At 43.3% G+C, this 17,605-nt stretch overlaps 2 protein-coding genes across 12 annotated transcripts in view; one reads left to right on the forward strand and one right to left on the reverse strand.

Annotated features, from left to right (window-relative positions):
* Positions 1–3,204: 3,204 nt before the first annotated feature.
* Positions 3,205–8,807, forward strand: MYOG (myogenin; the record flags this gene model as incomplete). Its single annotated transcript, XM_083617104.1, has 3 exons — positions 3,205–3,759; positions 6,695–6,776; positions 7,881–8,807. The coding sequence occupies 3 exons, from the start codon at positions 3,205–3,207 to the stop codon at positions 8,000–8,002; spliced, it is 759 nt and encodes a 252-aa protein (XP_083473230.1). The 3' UTR covers positions 8,003–8,807.
* A 1,414-nt stretch (positions 8,808–10,221) lies between these two features.
* PPFIA4 (PTPRF interacting protein alpha 4) overlaps positions 10,222–17,605 on the reverse strand; it is a 108,674-nt gene continuing 101,290 nt past the window's right edge. For 7 of the 11 annotated variants that reach the window (XM_083617323.1, XM_083617321.1, XM_083617318.1 and 4 more), the window contains 3 exons: positions 14,846–15,023; positions 13,893–13,989; positions 10,222–11,432 (listed from right to left, as the gene is read on the reverse strand). In XM_083617323.1, coding sequence (XP_083473449.1) covers positions 13,931–13,989; positions 14,846–15,023 — 237 coding nt within the window. In that variant the 3' untranslated portion in view covers positions 10,222–11,432; positions 13,893–13,930. The remainder of the gene's footprint in view (positions 11,433–13,892; positions 13,990–14,845; positions 15,024–17,605) is intronic. The other 4 variants (XM_083617312.1, XM_083617319.1, XM_083617317.1 and 1 more) reach the window with 1 other exon arrangement.

The following is a 17,605-nucleotide window of genomic DNA, read 5'->3' on the forward strand; positions in this document are numbered from 1 at the left end:
CCTTCCCCCACCCTGCCTCAGGGCAGCAGGCTAGTTTAGAGAGTGTTCAAAGCTCTGGGTGATATATGCAACTCTGCCCTCCAGTAGAGGTGAGCGGCTGTGTGTGTTCAGTGGAAGAACCATAGCTCAGTGGCGGGGCATCTGCTTTGCATACAGAAGGTCCCAGGTTCAATCCCCAGCATCTCCAGGTAGGGCCAGAAAATATCTCAGCCTCAAATCCTGGAGGGTTGCTGCCAGTCAATGTGGTCAGTGTCTTCAAACTCTGCCCTCCAGATGTTTTGGGACTACAATTCCCATCATCCCTGACCACTGGTCCAGCTAGCTAGGGATCATGGGAGTTGTAGGCCAAAAACATCTGGAGGACCGAGTTGAGGAAGCCTGGTTAAAAGGTATGTTGCTTTGTTCCTATGAACAATATGAAGGGGGGACTGCTGCCACTCTTCCTCCAACCCTAGGCATCTGCCTCACTCTCCCTTACTATCCAGGCTGGCCCTGAGACGACAGCAAAGTCCAGTGAATTACACACACAAGATGATGATGACTTGTAGGGAAGGGCAAAGCTCCCATATTTGTATAGAAGAGAGAATTTTGACAGGTTGCCACTATTGTCACCCTGCAGCGCGATGACATGAATAGGTTGCACTTGTTGAAATTCCTTGGTTGAATACAGCCAAAATTTCAAGCGAGGGAGAGGAACGCATTCTCAAACCAAGGATATTTGTGCTTTGTTTAAAATTAAACCTAAGATTCTGGTCTTGTTCGGCAGCTCAGCTATGAACTTCCAAAAGGGGCCCAGACTTATCAGATGAATCATAGGCTGGTTTGATGTCTAACTGTGAAGAGGCAAACTTGAAACATGCGAGCCATCTGCCCAAAGTCCCTCCCCATTGAGCTTGTGGGCTGAGAAATGTGAATAAAATAGAAAGTCCCTCCCTACTGGTAGGGGGATGTTGAAAGGGAAAATATTATCACATTTTTGGCTGACATTCTTTCCATTGACCAGTCCCTTGGCTGGTATTTGGCCTAAGGGAAGGCTGTACCCAGATGTATGAGCAGACAGGAGAGACTCTGACAGTTCACTCCAATGCATGTTGACTCAGACGTTAAGTCCCACAGAGTTCAATGGGACAGACTTCCTAGTAGGCATGCCTAGGCTTGCAGCCACAGACCTTGAAAGTGGCCAATGGAATTATGTGGGGAACTGAAAAATAAAAGCTTGCTTGGTATTGTAGTATAGCAGCTAGAATTCTGGGCTTTTGAAAGAGGGCAGAGACTTGGGTTCAAATTCCTGCATGGCTGTGAAGGTCACTGAGTGGTTTTTGTGCAACTTGTTGCCTTGTAGGCTAAGGGTTATATCCAAAAGTTAAAGTCATTGACTAGTATACTTATTTGCACCAGCGGAACATTCTTGTGCAAGAGAATGCATAAGCAGTTTGCTGGCAGCTTAACTGCGCAATGGATTGCACTATCATTACACAATGAGTTTCTGCTAGTGCTAGTGTTGTGTTGGATTCCTCTGTTGTGCCACATAAAAACTCACCTGTTCACTAACCCTTGCACTAGTGCACAAAGATCCCTAATCTACCTCTCACAGGGTAAAATGAGAGAACCACACACATTCTTTCTGAAGCCCAGCTGGCACTGCCATTGACATTATTCCAGCACCAAGGTAATACCATGCTATTGACTTAAGCATTTGGGTGGAACTGACTTCCATTGTATTTGTTCTGCTTATGTTGATTCTTACTGCTGAGGACTGGGATTTAAATTTATAATCTAATCACCATCACAAATATGCAGTATGAATGTTTGTGATGGTAAGGTTGCATGTTGTCGTTTTATGGATTGTAACTCTCCCTAAGATCATTTCATATAAATAACAGCAATGTCTAGAGTCGTGGAGGCAAGGGAAGGGTCAAATGATGCTGAAACACATAACCCTGTTCCCCGCCACATGAGGCAACCACTTAAGGCCAGTGGCGTAGCGTGGGGGGTGCAGGGGGGCCGGCCGCACCAGGCGCAACATCGGGGGGGGGCGCGCTCGCACTCGCAGCTCTCTGCCCCTACCTGGCTCACTCACTCTAGGGGGCGCAAATTACTTGCCTTGCCCCGGGTGCTGACAACCCACGCTACGCAACTGCTTAAGGCATCTCATAAAAACAACAGAAACCAATCACAATGTAGTCAAACAAATGCCAATATGAAATACAAGCTGGCACCAATATAAACCACCAGAATGAAGTATTAGTGCTTTTCCTGCAAACATCTTTACTGCCTACCATGAGGTGATACTGACTCAGGCATACTTCCCCACAGAGCCTATTCTGTCATCTAGCTGCCACTGCTGAGGAGGGTCCTCTTCCATATATCTGTTCAGTGAAGCTGAAGTTTCTGGGCCACATCCATGGGCAGCCCCACAGAGAACACACGACAGGATCCCAACCCTGGTAGTGACAAGGGCGTTAATAACTTCTTGCCTTGGGTTGCTGTTCATCACCTTTTTTCAGTGGACACAGGCACCTCAAGCTTTGACCCAGGTGTCATGATTAGGGTGGCCATCTCTAGAGGCAGAGATTCCATGCCCCTCACAGTTACCTGCGAGACAGAAAACCAACTTCTCCAGAAGCGTTAAGAAAGGGACTTCACCTGTTGGCTTTCAGCCTCTCACACCGCTGTGTTAAGGACACATGGTTTCTATTCATAAACAGGTGGTGCAATGCTAATGATGCCACCTGAGCCAAGGCAGAAGCAGAAGTGTTTGGCAGGCAAGTGGCTCTTCAGCTCAGGAGCAGCTTTGGAGCTGCCTTTGTGCCTGTCCCTGTGTTGCTGCTGTTCAGGAGGGCCAAGAGGCCTTGGGACTGGCAGGGAGCAGTAATTGAAAGCAGCAGATGAGGCAGGAATGCTGTGCAGAGCTGCCAGCTCAGGGAGCCGACTGATCATCAAGATCATTGTAGGAGAGCAAGTGAAAATAAATCCAATGGGGCCGTTGTTTGAGAGGCGGCTGGGCTTCTCTGGAGCACATGCCAGCTCCCCACCCCCTTCAGCCACACAGCACTACCCCAACCAACAGACTAATCCCCACAGGGAGAGTACATGAAATCAGATGGACAAGTTTTGATGCGAAGCAGCAGCTTAGGGCAAGCTCAGGTTTCCTGGAGGTTTGCTATATTTATCTCCATGATTTAATGCCCGCACGGGGTTTAAATGCCACCAAGCAGTTGGTGCGAGGAGCCAGAGTTTCACTCCCTGACGCAGGCTCTGCCTTGCCAGACGCTCACCATGGAACTCCTCGAGACCAACCCTTACTTTTTTGCAGACCAGAGGTTTTACGACGGGGAAAACTACCTGAGCCCTCGCTTGCACGGCTACGAGCAGACGGCCTACCAAGACCGAGCAGCCATGACCCTGTGCCCCGAAGTCAGGGCTGGCTTAGAGGAGAAGGCCTCATCCCTGCCGGACCACAGTCCCGGCCAGTGTCTGCCCTGGGCGTGCAAAGTCTGCAAGAGGAAAAGCGTCTCCATCGACAGACGCCGGGCTGCCACCCTGAGGGAGAAGCGTCGGCTGAAGAAAGTCAACGAGGCCTTTGAAGCTCTGAAGCGGAGCACTTTATTGAACCCCAACCAGCGGCTTCCCAAGGTGGAGATCTTGCGCAGCGCCATCCAGTACATTGAGCGCTTGCAAGCTCTGCTCAGCACTCTCAATCAGCAGGAGAGGGACCAGCGAGAACTGCGCTACTGCAACTCCAGCACCCAAGCGGTGGTAAGTGCCAGGGGAAGGGTACGAGCGAGCGGTCGCCATCAAGAGCATCCACACCACCGTCCGACTGTAGGAGCCAAATGACTACTCTACTGGTCGCTCTTACTGAATGACTATTTTGGCCCATGGACATAGGAATATAGGAGTTATACCAAGTCAGATAAATTATCCATTTAGCTCAGTATTGTCTACACTGACAGTCAGCATTTCATGCAGGGGGCATCTCCATCCCTACCGAGAAAACCTGGGGACCTTCTGCATGCAAAGCAGAACTGAACGATGGCCCTTCCACAACAGCACCCAACAAGATGTTCCTAATTTCTAAGTTGGCAGTGAATGGCAGCTTTTCTGGTTTCAGTCATTGGCTCCTACACCATACCTATCTTGCACAGAATACATATATTTTGTGTTAGCTGTATCTTCGCAGGGAATAGCATGCATCATGTTTCCTTACGTGTTCTCACGAAGGGTTTTTTTCACCGGAATTCAGTTCCAGCACCTCTCAGGTGGGCACTATTGCCATTATAAAGAGAACAAAGGAGGTGTTTGTTGCGAGTTCTGGAACCCCTTTTCTTAGAAAAATTGCACTGGTTCTCACCATTTATGCAGCCTAAGGCAACTGTAAAGCCAGCCTGAGAATTGATGCAGAAAAGTCAGCATGGACTGGAGATTCCACCCCCCCCCCAGTCAATTTATCACAGTGGGGGAAAGAGTTATTTTAGCATTATGTTGCCATCTAACATTGGTTGAGTTACAGCCTTCATGTTCTCAGCATGCAGTGCTAGTGAATAACCTGCAGGAATATATTATATTTCTTCGTTGCGTTCCTCCAAAAGTGCAGTTGTGGCTACTTTGCTACCTCCCACTTACCATTAAGTACCATTCAGCTATTTAAAAGGCTGCAATAGAACTGTGGTAGTCAAAGCTGGATCAATTTTGAAATACACTTAAAGTGCATTAGATGCTTTTGATACCAACAGGATGTTCCCTTTATTGTCTACATAGAAGATGGGAATAAAGAGCAGAACCATGACTGGCACACTCCTTGTAACCAAAGTGACCAGCATACAGGACTTTATTCAACAGATTACAATTCAGAAGCGAGTTCTAGCATATGTGCCAATGAGAAAGTATGGCGGGGGGGGGGGAGCTTTGATAGCTGGACACCTGTTGAGTTCAGATGGGTTACTGGGTCTCCATTTAAAGATGCACAAGGGCATTTGGGTGCAAACCTGGACCTACAGTCCAAAGGGGACAGAAGAGGTGTTTAAAAGGTGAACAAATGCTTTAGAAACATTACTGAGTTTCTCTTCTGAAGCTTCCCTGTAGCAGAGGGACTTGCTTAGCTCCACCTTTCAGGGCATCCTTTTCAGGATCTAGATCTTGCTACAAATTTTGTTTTGTGGTTTTCTTCACATTGACATGTAAACATCAATAATGATGGAATGCACAGGTGGAGAATATTTTTATTTTTACAGCTTTATTATTTGTAAATGTGATCTTTGCATGAGTTAATACTATTATTCATTTGGAGCTGCACTGTACTTTCCAGGCTGTGACACTTTATGGTTTACATTTTTTATTTTTGCTATGTCTGCACTTAAAAAATAATAATACAGAAATCAGGAAGACAGCTGTTGATAAAAGAAAGAAATGTGTGAAAGCAATTGTTCTTCCTGTCTTCTGAAAGCTGTTTCACACTAGCTGCTGTCTGAAACCAAAACTGTAAACTTCAGGGCTGGTTGCAGCTTATACTGATCTTCCCCTTCCATTGTGTTGAACAGCAACAAGTGTTTTGATGTCTGTTGATCAATTTCAAAAAGGGTATGGGAGGAACAGCACTAGAGAATTTTTGAGGTATTTTGCAACATCTAACAGTTCTATTTAAAAAGCAGGGTGAAGTCTTCCTTTTTAAATAGGAAACTCCCATTTCCTCTACATTGTCTTTAAGAATAAGAAAACTATTTGCATGGTCACTTTTTAGCCCAGGAAATTCCCAGCTGTTAATTAGTTGCAAACAGAGGATAGCTGCACTTCTGTTTACTGGCCCTGAAGGATTCCTTATGTTTCATACCTGGAAAATTTTCCACACATGCAAATGTATCCTCCTTACTGCAACACAAAGAATGTGGTGGCCAGGCATAACTTGATTATTGTGGGGGATATTTTGTGAAAATCAACAGAACTCCCCCTTTCATATCTGCCTCACTTTGCAAAACTTGCCCTCTGGCTCTGCTGGACTAAATTAAACACTCATCCACGAGCAGTAGTTTCCTTTATTTTTAAGGTCAAAGAGCAGCATGGTTACCCCATCTTCTTTCCAGCTACCTTATCATTTCAGGAGTCTTTACTTTTTGTAGGCTGCATACTCCCATATAGCACAAAGCCGGCTCTGGAATGCTCATCCAGACTGAGAGTAATGAACAGCTGCATGCTACCCACCTGCCCCCCCACTCACATGCACACAGCATGGCTGTACACACATTGCCATTGAGTGAGGATAGGTTACTGTACTACTGGCTCGGAATTCAGCTTACAGGACTCCCCCCCACACACACACACATTTATGGCACTTCTTTAATTATGCAGACACAAAGCAAAAAGAACAGTGGGAACACCAGTATCACATGCTATAAACTGAATCACCATCTCTCTCACACACACAAACAAAAACAATAAGCTCATGCACACACCCCAATCTAAATTCCAGGGGGATCCTGTATACAATGCCATTTCACTGCCTTTAGGACTTTGTCAGTATTTTCAGTCAGACAGCTGAGAGACCATTCCTGGCAAAATAACAAATAAATTCCATACAGGATGCTAAAAGGACAAAAATAACTTTTGAGAGTTAGTGAAGGAACAAATGCAAGGGCACATTACTAATGGAGATCCTTAAATGTAACCAAACCTAACAGCCTCCATCTTCCCATTTCAGGTGACTAGTGACCATGGATCCAGCAGCACCTCATGCAGCCCTGAATGGAGCACCCAGCTAGACTTTAGCACTCACCCTGGAGGTAAGCAGGAAGCCTTATCCAATGACCAATTCCTCTTTGGAGGGTCCACCCTGCCATCAGCCAGCACCATCACTCTCAAGAGCCCCTTCCAGGCTTTTCTGCTCTCTCCCCTCCACCTCTCTAGGCATGTTCCTGCTGCCTGCTTCCAAGGTCCTAGAGGCAGGAAAGCCATGCACAGTCATGAAGCTTCTGGGTTTCTAAGCACAGGCATCCCAAAATGTTGGTTGATCATTAAACCATTGTTTTTCCATAAGCAGTTGACATCCAATATAAAAATCCATTGGTCTATCAAGATGTCTCTTTCTCCCTCTGATCTGAATCAGCTTTGATTTTAAAAAATCAGAATTGAGAGACCATTTGATTAGGAAGAGACTAGCTGATGGGCTTGACTCCATTTGTCTCCTGATAGAGCATATATTTTTTTGGAACCTGTCTGTTCCATATTAAAATATACCATATCATTCTGATGGACTTTCAAAGGTGTCTACCAACAGTTTGATGGGATAAAAAGTTCTGCAAAAGTATCGATACAGTTGTACGACAGCATTGCTAAAGTGCAACAGGAAATTAAAAAACCAGAGCAATAGCCCAAACCAAAAGTCCCAGGATTCATTTTTGTAACCATGCAGTGGAATGTCATCAAGGGCAGAGGATCTGCTGTACCTTGTATTCAAATTAAAAACATTTTAACTTAAAATGCAAATTTTTAATAACCATGTTTAATAACACTGCTTCTTAAATTCCTGCCATTGTACAAATGAATAGAGTTTCCTCTGTAATTAGAAACCAGAGGAAATTCAAATGAACTGGAACAGAATCCTTTCTTGCAGGTGCAATGGATGCTGAGTTGTACAAAAAATGGGGTTGGTGTGCTTTAGCCTGCAATCGAGTATCATTAAATTTAGTATGAAGGTTGTGGGGTGGAGTAGGGGGGAGAGAACACGTCCTTCAGACAGAGAGAGGCATACACAGCACTAAGCTACATTCCACAAATAGTCTGAGCCTTTATTTCCCCCCACCTAGGATTCCCTCTACCCTTGTTCAGCAGCAACCAAATTCTCAGAGAAAGCCACCTGCTTAAGGTCACTCTCTTGTTCTCCGCAGATCATTTGCTGAGTGATGATTCTTCCGAAGACCACAATCTTCACTCGCTGTCTTCGATTGTGGACAGTATTGCTGTGGAGGATGTGGCCGTTGCGTTCCAAGAGGAGAGGGCTCAGAACTGAGGATCCAGACAGTGATGTCCATCTCAGTCTTTCTTTATTCAAAAAAACCCCAAAGTCATTACCCGCAGATTGTAGGGTAGAAGAAACATGATACTAGGACTTTACAATTAAGAGAAGTTTCTCTGCTCTCCTCACTAACACTGGATGATGTTCCAAAGGGGGGAAAGTCCTCCTTCCCAACTAACACTGGATTTTTATTTTTTTAATTTCCCATGCCAAAGTCATAGACTTTAACCACTGAAGCCACTTATCCAATTCCATACACTTGAAAAGTGGTTCTTTTTTCTTCTGCTTTCCCCCAGTCAGAAGCAAGCTAATGAGAGAGGGGCCTAGTAATTTTCATAGTCTGCTTGCTTTCCAGAAAGGAAGGGTATCATGGCTTTACTGATAAGCTTATGGATCTCATTTCCTCTGGAAATTGGGCTGGAGTTGACTGGTCAAAGCATTCTGATGTATTACTGGGAACACTAAGTGTGTGAGAAATTACACTCCTGTGTAAAGGAAGGATTCCAGTGTGGCCTTTATTCATTCTTCCGTTTTTGTAGAAGTTTTGTTTCTTTTGGGGGCCAATGGTCTTTTTTCTAAAGAAATGTGGGTGTGTGCAAGTGTGTATTTTTTTATTTTACTTTAAAAATACTGTCTGACCAACTTCTTTTGGCAGTCTGCAATTTCCAGGCCCAGAAGCCATATAAAATGCTGCCTCTGAAGTCTTTTCTACTGTGTGAAGTTGCCATTTTTTTGTATTTTTGCTAACTTATTGTGGGATTTCTTTTTTTAAAAAAAATAAAGGATTTTTTTGTTTGAATTTCTTTTGAGATTGTATGGAAGAGTTTTGGTTTTCTATGGAAGTCTTGAATCAAAGTAACTGAAATGCATTGGGCAATATGTCATCTTCAATATAACTCTGTGGTCTTTGCCCCCTTCTTACTATAGTTGATGCCTGCCCTCATTCATTCCATCAGAACAAAGCAAAATATGCTGTGCCGTACCAAAGGGGCAGTACACATATATCCCAAGTGTCAGACACCCAGCTAACACCAAGTATTAGTTACTGTCATGGACCCTGTGACAAACTGCTCAAGGTTTACTGTACCTGGACAGACAGCAGCAGGAGAACATAGCCATGAAATTTCCCTTTTTCCAGCAACCATTCTGAATTATTTTGTTCCTCTACATTCATAAAATGGAACTCTTAAGAACTTCCAGGGACATAAAAGCTGATCCCTGCAAAAGGAGGGAAGTCCAGCCACAATTTCCAGTGTTACCTCTTGCAACAGCATAAATGCTCAGGCATACCCTGGTTCTATGCGAGAAAGTATTGATTGGATTTTGGGGTGGCTCTGTGTGTCTACCAAAAAAAGAATCACCCTCTGTGATCCTATTTCATTTCTTGATACTTTGCCATTCAACCTGTGTTATAACTGATAATTATCTCATATCTCTGTACTGGATATGATTAGATCCATCAAAACCCAGTGTAAAAAAACCCCAGCAAAATTGCCGACCCTCAAATAAGCCTATCATTTGTTTCTCTGCATGAATTATAAAATTAAGAGCTATACTCAAAGACCCACCTAGTACAGCATTCTATTTTCCGCAGTAGCCAATCAGAAGTGCATGGGAGCCCTGTAACTCATACACATTCCTCAAGTAAATCTTTTTTTGAGTGTATCCCTGTATTTAAATGTGCTTCAGCTATTGGATGTCTAGGGGTCAACTGCCCATGTCTGTTATGTGTACTGCTACGGGATCTACATACGTAAGATCAGCACAAAGGATGTGCGCCTTGTGAAATCCCAAAAAAGGAATCGGTGCATCCAAGGCCCCAAAATGTTTTGTGCACACAGGCCCTTGAAACACCCCTGATGCAGATGCCAAAAGAATAGCATCATTACATCTTCACTCCCTGGGCTGCTAAGGGACTCCTAGATGACTGGGTCTAAAAGCTTCTGACTGGCATGCCTTATTGAAGTAAGGAGACTACAGTGAAAAGGTGGGTGGCTTTGGGCTTTTCCTTACTTCTCATCCTACCCAGCCATAAGGATGTAAGATGGTGCTAAAATGTTCCATCAACCCATAGGAAGTGTTCAGTCAACTAGTGGGCCAATTAAGCATCATCATTATCAGGCCAGATATGGCTCACATGCCACCAGTTACCACAAACATCGTGCCCAGAGAATCCGCTTTAATGCAGAAGAGAATTATGAATCCACCGAGCCTTGCTTTAAAATCAGATTTATTGGAACACACATACACCCATTCCTGACTTTTTTTGCAGGGTTTGGAATCCATGCAGTACCAATAATATGACAAAAGAAAGAGGTTGTTGATATAAAGGGATCACTTACTCTTTAAATTAAAAAAATATTTAATACTGTATTAGGCAAGTCGTACACCAAAAAGACATTGCAACTGTACAGTCTCTTGGATATTGCACTTCCAAACAGCACGGTATGAGTATAGGGCATTCCAGCCACCAAGAAATACCACGTCAGTAATAAGAGGGCCACACTAGGCAAAAGGCAGCATGAGGAGACAAACGGATCCTACCCTAGAAGGAAGAAACAGCTAGGAACCTTTTTGGATCACAGGCTATCTGTAAATGCAAAGAGAAGAAAGGGGAGATTTTCTGTTTGTCTACAGGGAAAGATAAGAGCATTTACTGTTTACCCAACAGAGATCTGAGGACATCACTTGAACTCCCAGCGTCAGATTTCATTTCATACATGACAAAGGGACCTGGAAGACATACAAACTTGTTTGGTAGCTACTCTCTCCTTCTCACCAAGCACCTCCATGCCCTGCTTTCAGCCCTGGCCCTTTTACATCAGAGGAACAATACTGCCCATTGGCAGATGTTCCTTGTTGCCTGTGGCATGGTGGGCAGTCCCAGCAGAAATGCCTGCTGCTGCGTTTGTGGGAGAGTTCAGAGCTGGGTCTCCCATAGTCTCATCATTGCCTTTGTCTCCTTAGCGATTGTCTTATTGGGTCCGAGCTGTACGGTGGGAACAAGCAGCTACTGCTGCTCTCAGGCATATTGGCAAAATGAAACACAGGCAGATAATGGTGCAGGGACTGCTGCAGACCACTATTAAGGTGCTTCCATGTCTTACCAGACCTACATCAAGATCACTGCATCACACACAGTGGGGAGAGAGATGTCTGTTCTCTTTCTCAGTGAGAGCATGTCTAAAGCCAAGGGAACGGGGGAGATAAATGGGAAGCCACAGATATAATTGGGGTTTAAGGACACCAAACAGGAGATCAGGGGTTGTGTACAAGCAGGAGGAAGAATCTTCTTTTGGCCATGTGGCCTAAAATGGTTGGCCTGTAGCTTCTGTTCTTTGGAGCCAAGGAGCAGGCACAGTCTGGTCTCTGGCCTAATCTCGGAAAGCAGCCAGTGTATAACCATACAAGTAGTGGGAATGTGCTGCAAAACAAAAGGGTACAATGTCTACATTAAACATGAAGGATGTGATGCTATGGAAAATCTGCTCTGTGCCTGTGCTCCTCCTACGACTATTCACTAGGGACCGAGTGAAAGATTAGGCATTCAACAAAGCCCCAACAGGTACAACAAGGCCCAATGCTCCAAGCACCTGTTTGCATGGAGTACCTAAGAGGGTCAGAGAAAGGTTGAGAGAATCCGCAGTTTGCACACCCCACCTCTGCCAGGTTAGGAGATCCCACTGAAGCTGCCTTGCTCAAGAATCCTCAGAATCCTGATGCTGGCAAACTGCTATTCACCAGCCTTTAGCACAGATTTAGAGTCCACACGGATCAGCATAGAAATAGCAGAAGCTAGACACAAGCACAGTCATGGCTGATCCATGGATTTTGACTGTGAGACCCACAATGAACATGGCCAAGTCTGTTCTTGTCACTGGAAGTGTCAGTGCTGATGTTGCCTTGGGGAGAAAGGGATAAACTTTGCTATCTTTATCCAACAGCTGTCCCCTTCATTTCTATAGATGCCTCTCCAGCCCCTATTCAGCACATTCCTCCTTCCTCCTCCTCTTTGTTAGTATGATCCATTAAGATTTTGCCGACACTTCAGTCACCGGAATTTCTTGGTTATTGAGCTTACAGCATGCAACTAGACTAGAAAGTTTCCTACTAGGCAGGAAACAGCTTCTATAATAATCTGAAGGAGAAAGTATCCAAATGGCTCAACTGTAGCAATTTCTCTGCCAGTAAATGGGCCCTGCCTACAAACACCGTAACTATTAAACCAGTCTTGGAGGACAGCTTTATAAAAGGGTAGCAGTTTCATCAAAATGAAGCTTCTGTTGGAATAACAGCTTGATAGTCGGGCTGAATATATTGACCTAAAATTCATATGTAGGCAATTTGTGTATAAATAGTGTTGGATTGTTGTTGTTGTTGTTTAGTCGTTTAGTCGTGTCTGACTCTTTGTGACCTCATGGACCAGAGCATGCCAACTCTCATTATCCCTGACCACTTGCCATGTTGGCTGGAGCTGATGGCAATTTGGGTTTAATACTGACAGAGCCACAGGTTGCTTGTCCCTGGTTAGGTAGGTAGGTAGGTGCATCTGCTAGGCAAGATCCAAGATGTTTTGTCATGTACTATCAGTTTCTACCAAATATTCATGTTATAATCCTATTCTTCCTTTCTTCCAAGAAACTCAGAACGACATTTTAACTTCACAGTAAACCTGTAAGGCAGATTAGCTTGAGGGAGAGTGACTTCCCCAAAGTCATTCAGAGAGCTTCAGAGCTGAGCACAGAATTACAGACAGGTTTTCCAGATCATAGCCCAACAATATATGGTTCTCTGCTGAATCAAACACATCTAAAAGTAATGTGTGAACTCCGTTAAAGTTTAAGAAACTGTGCACAATATTTTTTTCAGAAGCTAAACCCTCTACCATCAGGAATATCAGCAGTTCTTCTTCGTAGAGAACCCGGGTGGCCAACAATTAAGCCAAGAGTGAACTGCACTCAATCAAGTATAATAAAAGAACAGCTACTATGGCAATTAAGTTCTTTCCTGCACTGTGCTATATAGAACTGGGTGATAACCAACTCTGGAAAACAGCTTGTCAATATGTTTTAGATGATTATTCTCTTCCTGAACTGAGCTCTGCACTGACCTTAAATAAGTATCAACTATATAAACAAATCGGGAAAAAGGAGTTAGATAAAATTGCTATAACTTAGTTGTTTTAGTAATTCAGAGGTTTAATCTGAAATCAAGCTAGATTTAAGCTTCTTGGTGTCTCTCCTCTCTTTCTTCATGGATGTTGGCTTATTTTATGGGCTCCATGGCTTTGTCCACTTGTCTTTGCTTTCTATTATTTAAATGTTGGATTGCAATATCTCTGAAGAAAAATGTGCCTGTGCCTTATTGCCCTACAAAGAGAGGCCACTGAAGCAGTACTGGATGTTTGGTGTGCATTGAGAAATCACCTATAACACATGCTAGATATTGCTGTGCTAACAACTGCTCCTGCAAACACCAAGACAGAGCTAAAGTGTTGAAGCCCATGTTTGTTGTTGTTGAGACTAGGGTTGTTGAATGAATAAATCTGGCACCCATCAGATATATAACAACTGTGCTGGGTCCTCTGGTCTGACATGGGCTAGAGAAATTGTGAGGCCACTGGGGTGCTGAAGTTCAAACATGGGAATACAACACAATCTCCTGTGCAACTTCTTTTGTCATGATACTGACTCTCACACATATAGCACAAAAAGCTGAACTGGTGATACAGGAAACTTCCCTGCAAGTGAATTAAGGCAGACAACAAAAATTGTGTTTAGAAGCCTGACGACAGAGAAATTGATTTCTGGTTTATTTCATTAGTTTCTGGAAGTTCTCTAGACTACTGAGAATATAGCTGCTCTACCCTAATTTCTACACTTACCTGGGCCCTGGGCCAATGGTCCCATTGGAAACTGAATCTCAGCAGGAATATGTGCGAACTGTGGATGTCTCCAGCCTTTGGGACCCAGATGCACCAACTGCAAACCATTTAGCAACAACACATAAAAAGCATGCAATTAGTGAGATCAGAGCTCTCATGCAAAGCACACCATTAAACTCTTGGTTCCCTGTTGCCTGACTGCCTAGCTTGGCTTATTACAAAGGTCAGGAGCAATTAAAGTCAATTAAGCAAGTTTAGTCAGTTAAAAAGTACTAACTAATGCTTTTTAAAAGGCATGAAAGTGCAGCTGCCTAGCATCAGAGGTATATGGCTTCAGAGCTCAATAAGAAATAAAATGTCAGACCACTGAATGACTAAATAGACAGGAGTCTAAAGCAACCAAGGGAGCTATTCATGGAGCAGAACTGGAGGGAAAGGAGTTGTTCTATTATGTGAGGGTGTAAATTCACATCAGCTGGACACCACAGAACAACATACCCGATTTGCAAGGTCAGATCCTTGAAAGGTCCTTTCTTCCAGACTGATTAGAAACTCATCAAAATATACAAAATAGCTTTCTCATTTATCTTTTCATACCTTCATCCCTGGGCTAAAGCAACTCAGCAAATCCCCTGCATGGGATTCAGAAAGGGGTAATCTTGGCAAGATCAAATGGGACATCAACTGTTCTCAGAACTTTCTGTGCCTATCTAAACTCTCTGATACCAGCATCAGATGCAGGGAGTTCATGAACCAAAAGTAAGGTCCATATGTAGTCTGGGCAGGCAAACCATGTTAGAAGTCCAATTAGTAGTGACAATCTTATTCAGGAAAACAGAGTGTTGGGCTTCTTATCATCAAAGATCACACACCATGCAGCATCCAAACACTTAGCGGTTTGAAACTAACTGTCTTATTCATCTCTCATGAACAAGAGCAAAGCTGGACCTTACCTTCTGGTGGCATTTTTTTCGGTGGTGCTGAAGGAGGTGGAAGGGGCACCAAGGAGGTCACTCGGAACCCTGCTGGGAGCGTCTCTGCTGATCCGCTGAGCATGCTGATGCTGTGAAAGTCTCGGGGGCGGAAGCGCTTTCGCCAGGAGGGAGTTCGCCGAAAAGTCTTGTCATCACCCTGTAAGGAAAGAGAAGATTATACCACATACCAAGCAAAGCAATCAGGTAGGCCTTCCTCAGGGAGAAGTAGTAAGTACTGGCATTTGTGGAAAGGAAAAGACTCGTGCAGGTCTCTTATGCTACAGGAAGATCGGCAAAGTCTGAAAAACATTGACAGAGAACTCATTGAAGGGAGTTGGGCTGGTTCAGACCAGCTAGTTTTCCTGGGTTTGGGGCATGCCTCTGAATCTTAGCTAGCGGCACTGGCCACTGTGAGCTGTCCAAGGTACTGACAAGCTGCCTTTTGCTCTGTCCTGCTTTCCTGGCTGGGATCAAGCAGAGTTGACTCTGACCAGATTACCCATTTTGCCATGATCCTGCTCTTTGGCACACAACTTCTGTGCTATCAGTGAGTACCCTGGCATCAAACTGGCCTCCCCTGAAACTTTAAGACAAGACTCCACAGTGCACAGTTTGTTTCCTGCAATTAGTCTTCCACATACTGGTGTATATCTGTTCTTAATTAGCTCAGTGTGGCATGCCGAACCCATGTTTCTTCTACATTTTGTCCACTGGCTGAATCTTCATTACCAAATAGGCATGTTGATAAAGTAGGTTGTGCGATTACTTCATTATTTATCCACCTCAACTCACATAGACTACACTGATGCAAAGATTTTGAAAGTGGGTTAACATGTGGTATTGTAATAAATTTGGATTCAGTTGCAAACTAGGATTTGGATGAAATAATCACTCACTTCTATATTTCATGCTGAACACAGCACAAATCAGCTCAATGAAATTGTGTGAATAGGCCTTCAATCTCCTTTTTATAGGGTCAAATAGTACAAAAACCTCAGCATTCACAGTAAGAAATCTCTCAAGGATTATATTCTAATTTTCTAACTGAGTCGCATACTTTTCAGAAATTGTCTCTCTTTCCCTATGGAAACAATCTAGAAATTTGGCCATCCTACGAAGTGGGATAATGAAGATAACAATATACCAATAGTGTTTTAAACCAGCATTTGTCTTGGTCAAGTGATAATTCTATCGCAGATACAAGGAAAGTTAAGCAGAACACAGTTATGGAAAATTAATGAGAAGCCCTTGCAGACTTTATTCTTTCCTTCACTCACTGACAAATACTGGGATGCTGATGGTGATTAACAGAAATGTGAAAGAATTCAATTTTCCTTCAATTTGCTTCAAATAGAAATAAGAGTTAACTTGCCAGAATAACAACAGTAGATGTTGTTTACTTGAAATGACCAAATCCCTTTTTTACGTACTTTCTAATCTGGTGTCAAAGTTTCTGATTCAGTATCAGTTTTTTTAAAAAACGTTTGCCTTGAGTTTTCTAAATGCAGCCTCCTTGCCTTGAACCCCTAGATGTTTCCCTCTTAAAATTTTAAAAATTCATCACAAAAGATGATTTCAGAGTGTGATAACCCAAAGAAGATTGCCCAGTGTCATTATTCCTCATAGCCCCTTATTTTCTTCCTTTTGAAGTTTCTTCATTGTGACCTCTAAAACAAAAATGTTGCATATTGCTAATGGTAAATAGGTTGCTTAAGCACATAGATAGCTGCTGAAGATTCAAATTCAGAGGTAAAATTAAAACACCTCATTAAAAGAGATATATTCATTTTTAAGGCAATCAAAGCAATTGGAACGCTAGTTTCATGTTTGCATTGATGGCTCCCAAAATGGATTTTTACAATAGAAGCCAATAATGTTAAGCTGGTGAAATCTTAGCAATCATGATCCATATTCACTCACATAAATTGTACAGGTTTCACAGTTCAGCATCCAGAGCTATTCTCTCTGGCCTGTCACTAGCCAGTTTCTGACTGGTGAATACCAATGGTGATGCCACACCTGTGGAATTCTCCCTCTAGAGAGATCAGAGGTGTTCCCATTTTTTAAAGGCACAAGAACATGTTTATTCTAGAAGGCATTCAATGATGTTGAATAGTAGAGTTGACTATTTTTATGGCCTTCTATTGGTTCTTAAAGCTACTGGGTATTCTTAGTGTTTTATTTGATTTTTAATATTCTATTCTACTGCTGTAAGTAGCTTTGGGAAACTTAGCCAGAAAAGCCACGTATATAATAGCTTAAATAAATAAACACAGGCCAGGGTCTTCACAAGTTCAGAGCAAAATTACCATTTCCTTGTCATTCTTTATTTTCTGAAAATCAAAGACCTGCCTTTCCCAATACAAGCGTCCTTGAGTATTATGGTCATCAACAGAGGCCCTTCTGCTCTCTGTGAGGAGGGAGCGGACTTGTTCAGTGGCTGAGTCCAGGCTCTGACACTCCCTGCCCAGGTAAGTCTGCCTCATTGCTTCTTTGATGGCCTTCCACCGCAGTGTGAAAGCCTTCTTTCTTATATCTTTAGTGGGTTAAATGAAACCTGCTTTACTAATTGCAGTGGTTATTCTTATGGTTTTACCAGCTCATCATTGGCTGCTTTTCTTTTTAATAACAATGCATTCCATTTTTTCATAGTATTTGTAACTTTTTTTATTGCGTGTGTATTCTCTGTTTAGTTAGCTGCCTTAGAATAAATGTTTTAAAATTTAAATGCATCGCCAG

This window comes from Podarcis filfolensis (assembly GCF_964270895.1).
Source record: "Podarcis filfolensis genome assembly, chromosome: 6".
In the NCBI taxonomy this organism is placed as follows: domain Eukaryota; kingdom Metazoa; phylum Chordata; class Lepidosauria; order Squamata; family Lacertidae; genus Podarcis; species Podarcis filfolensis.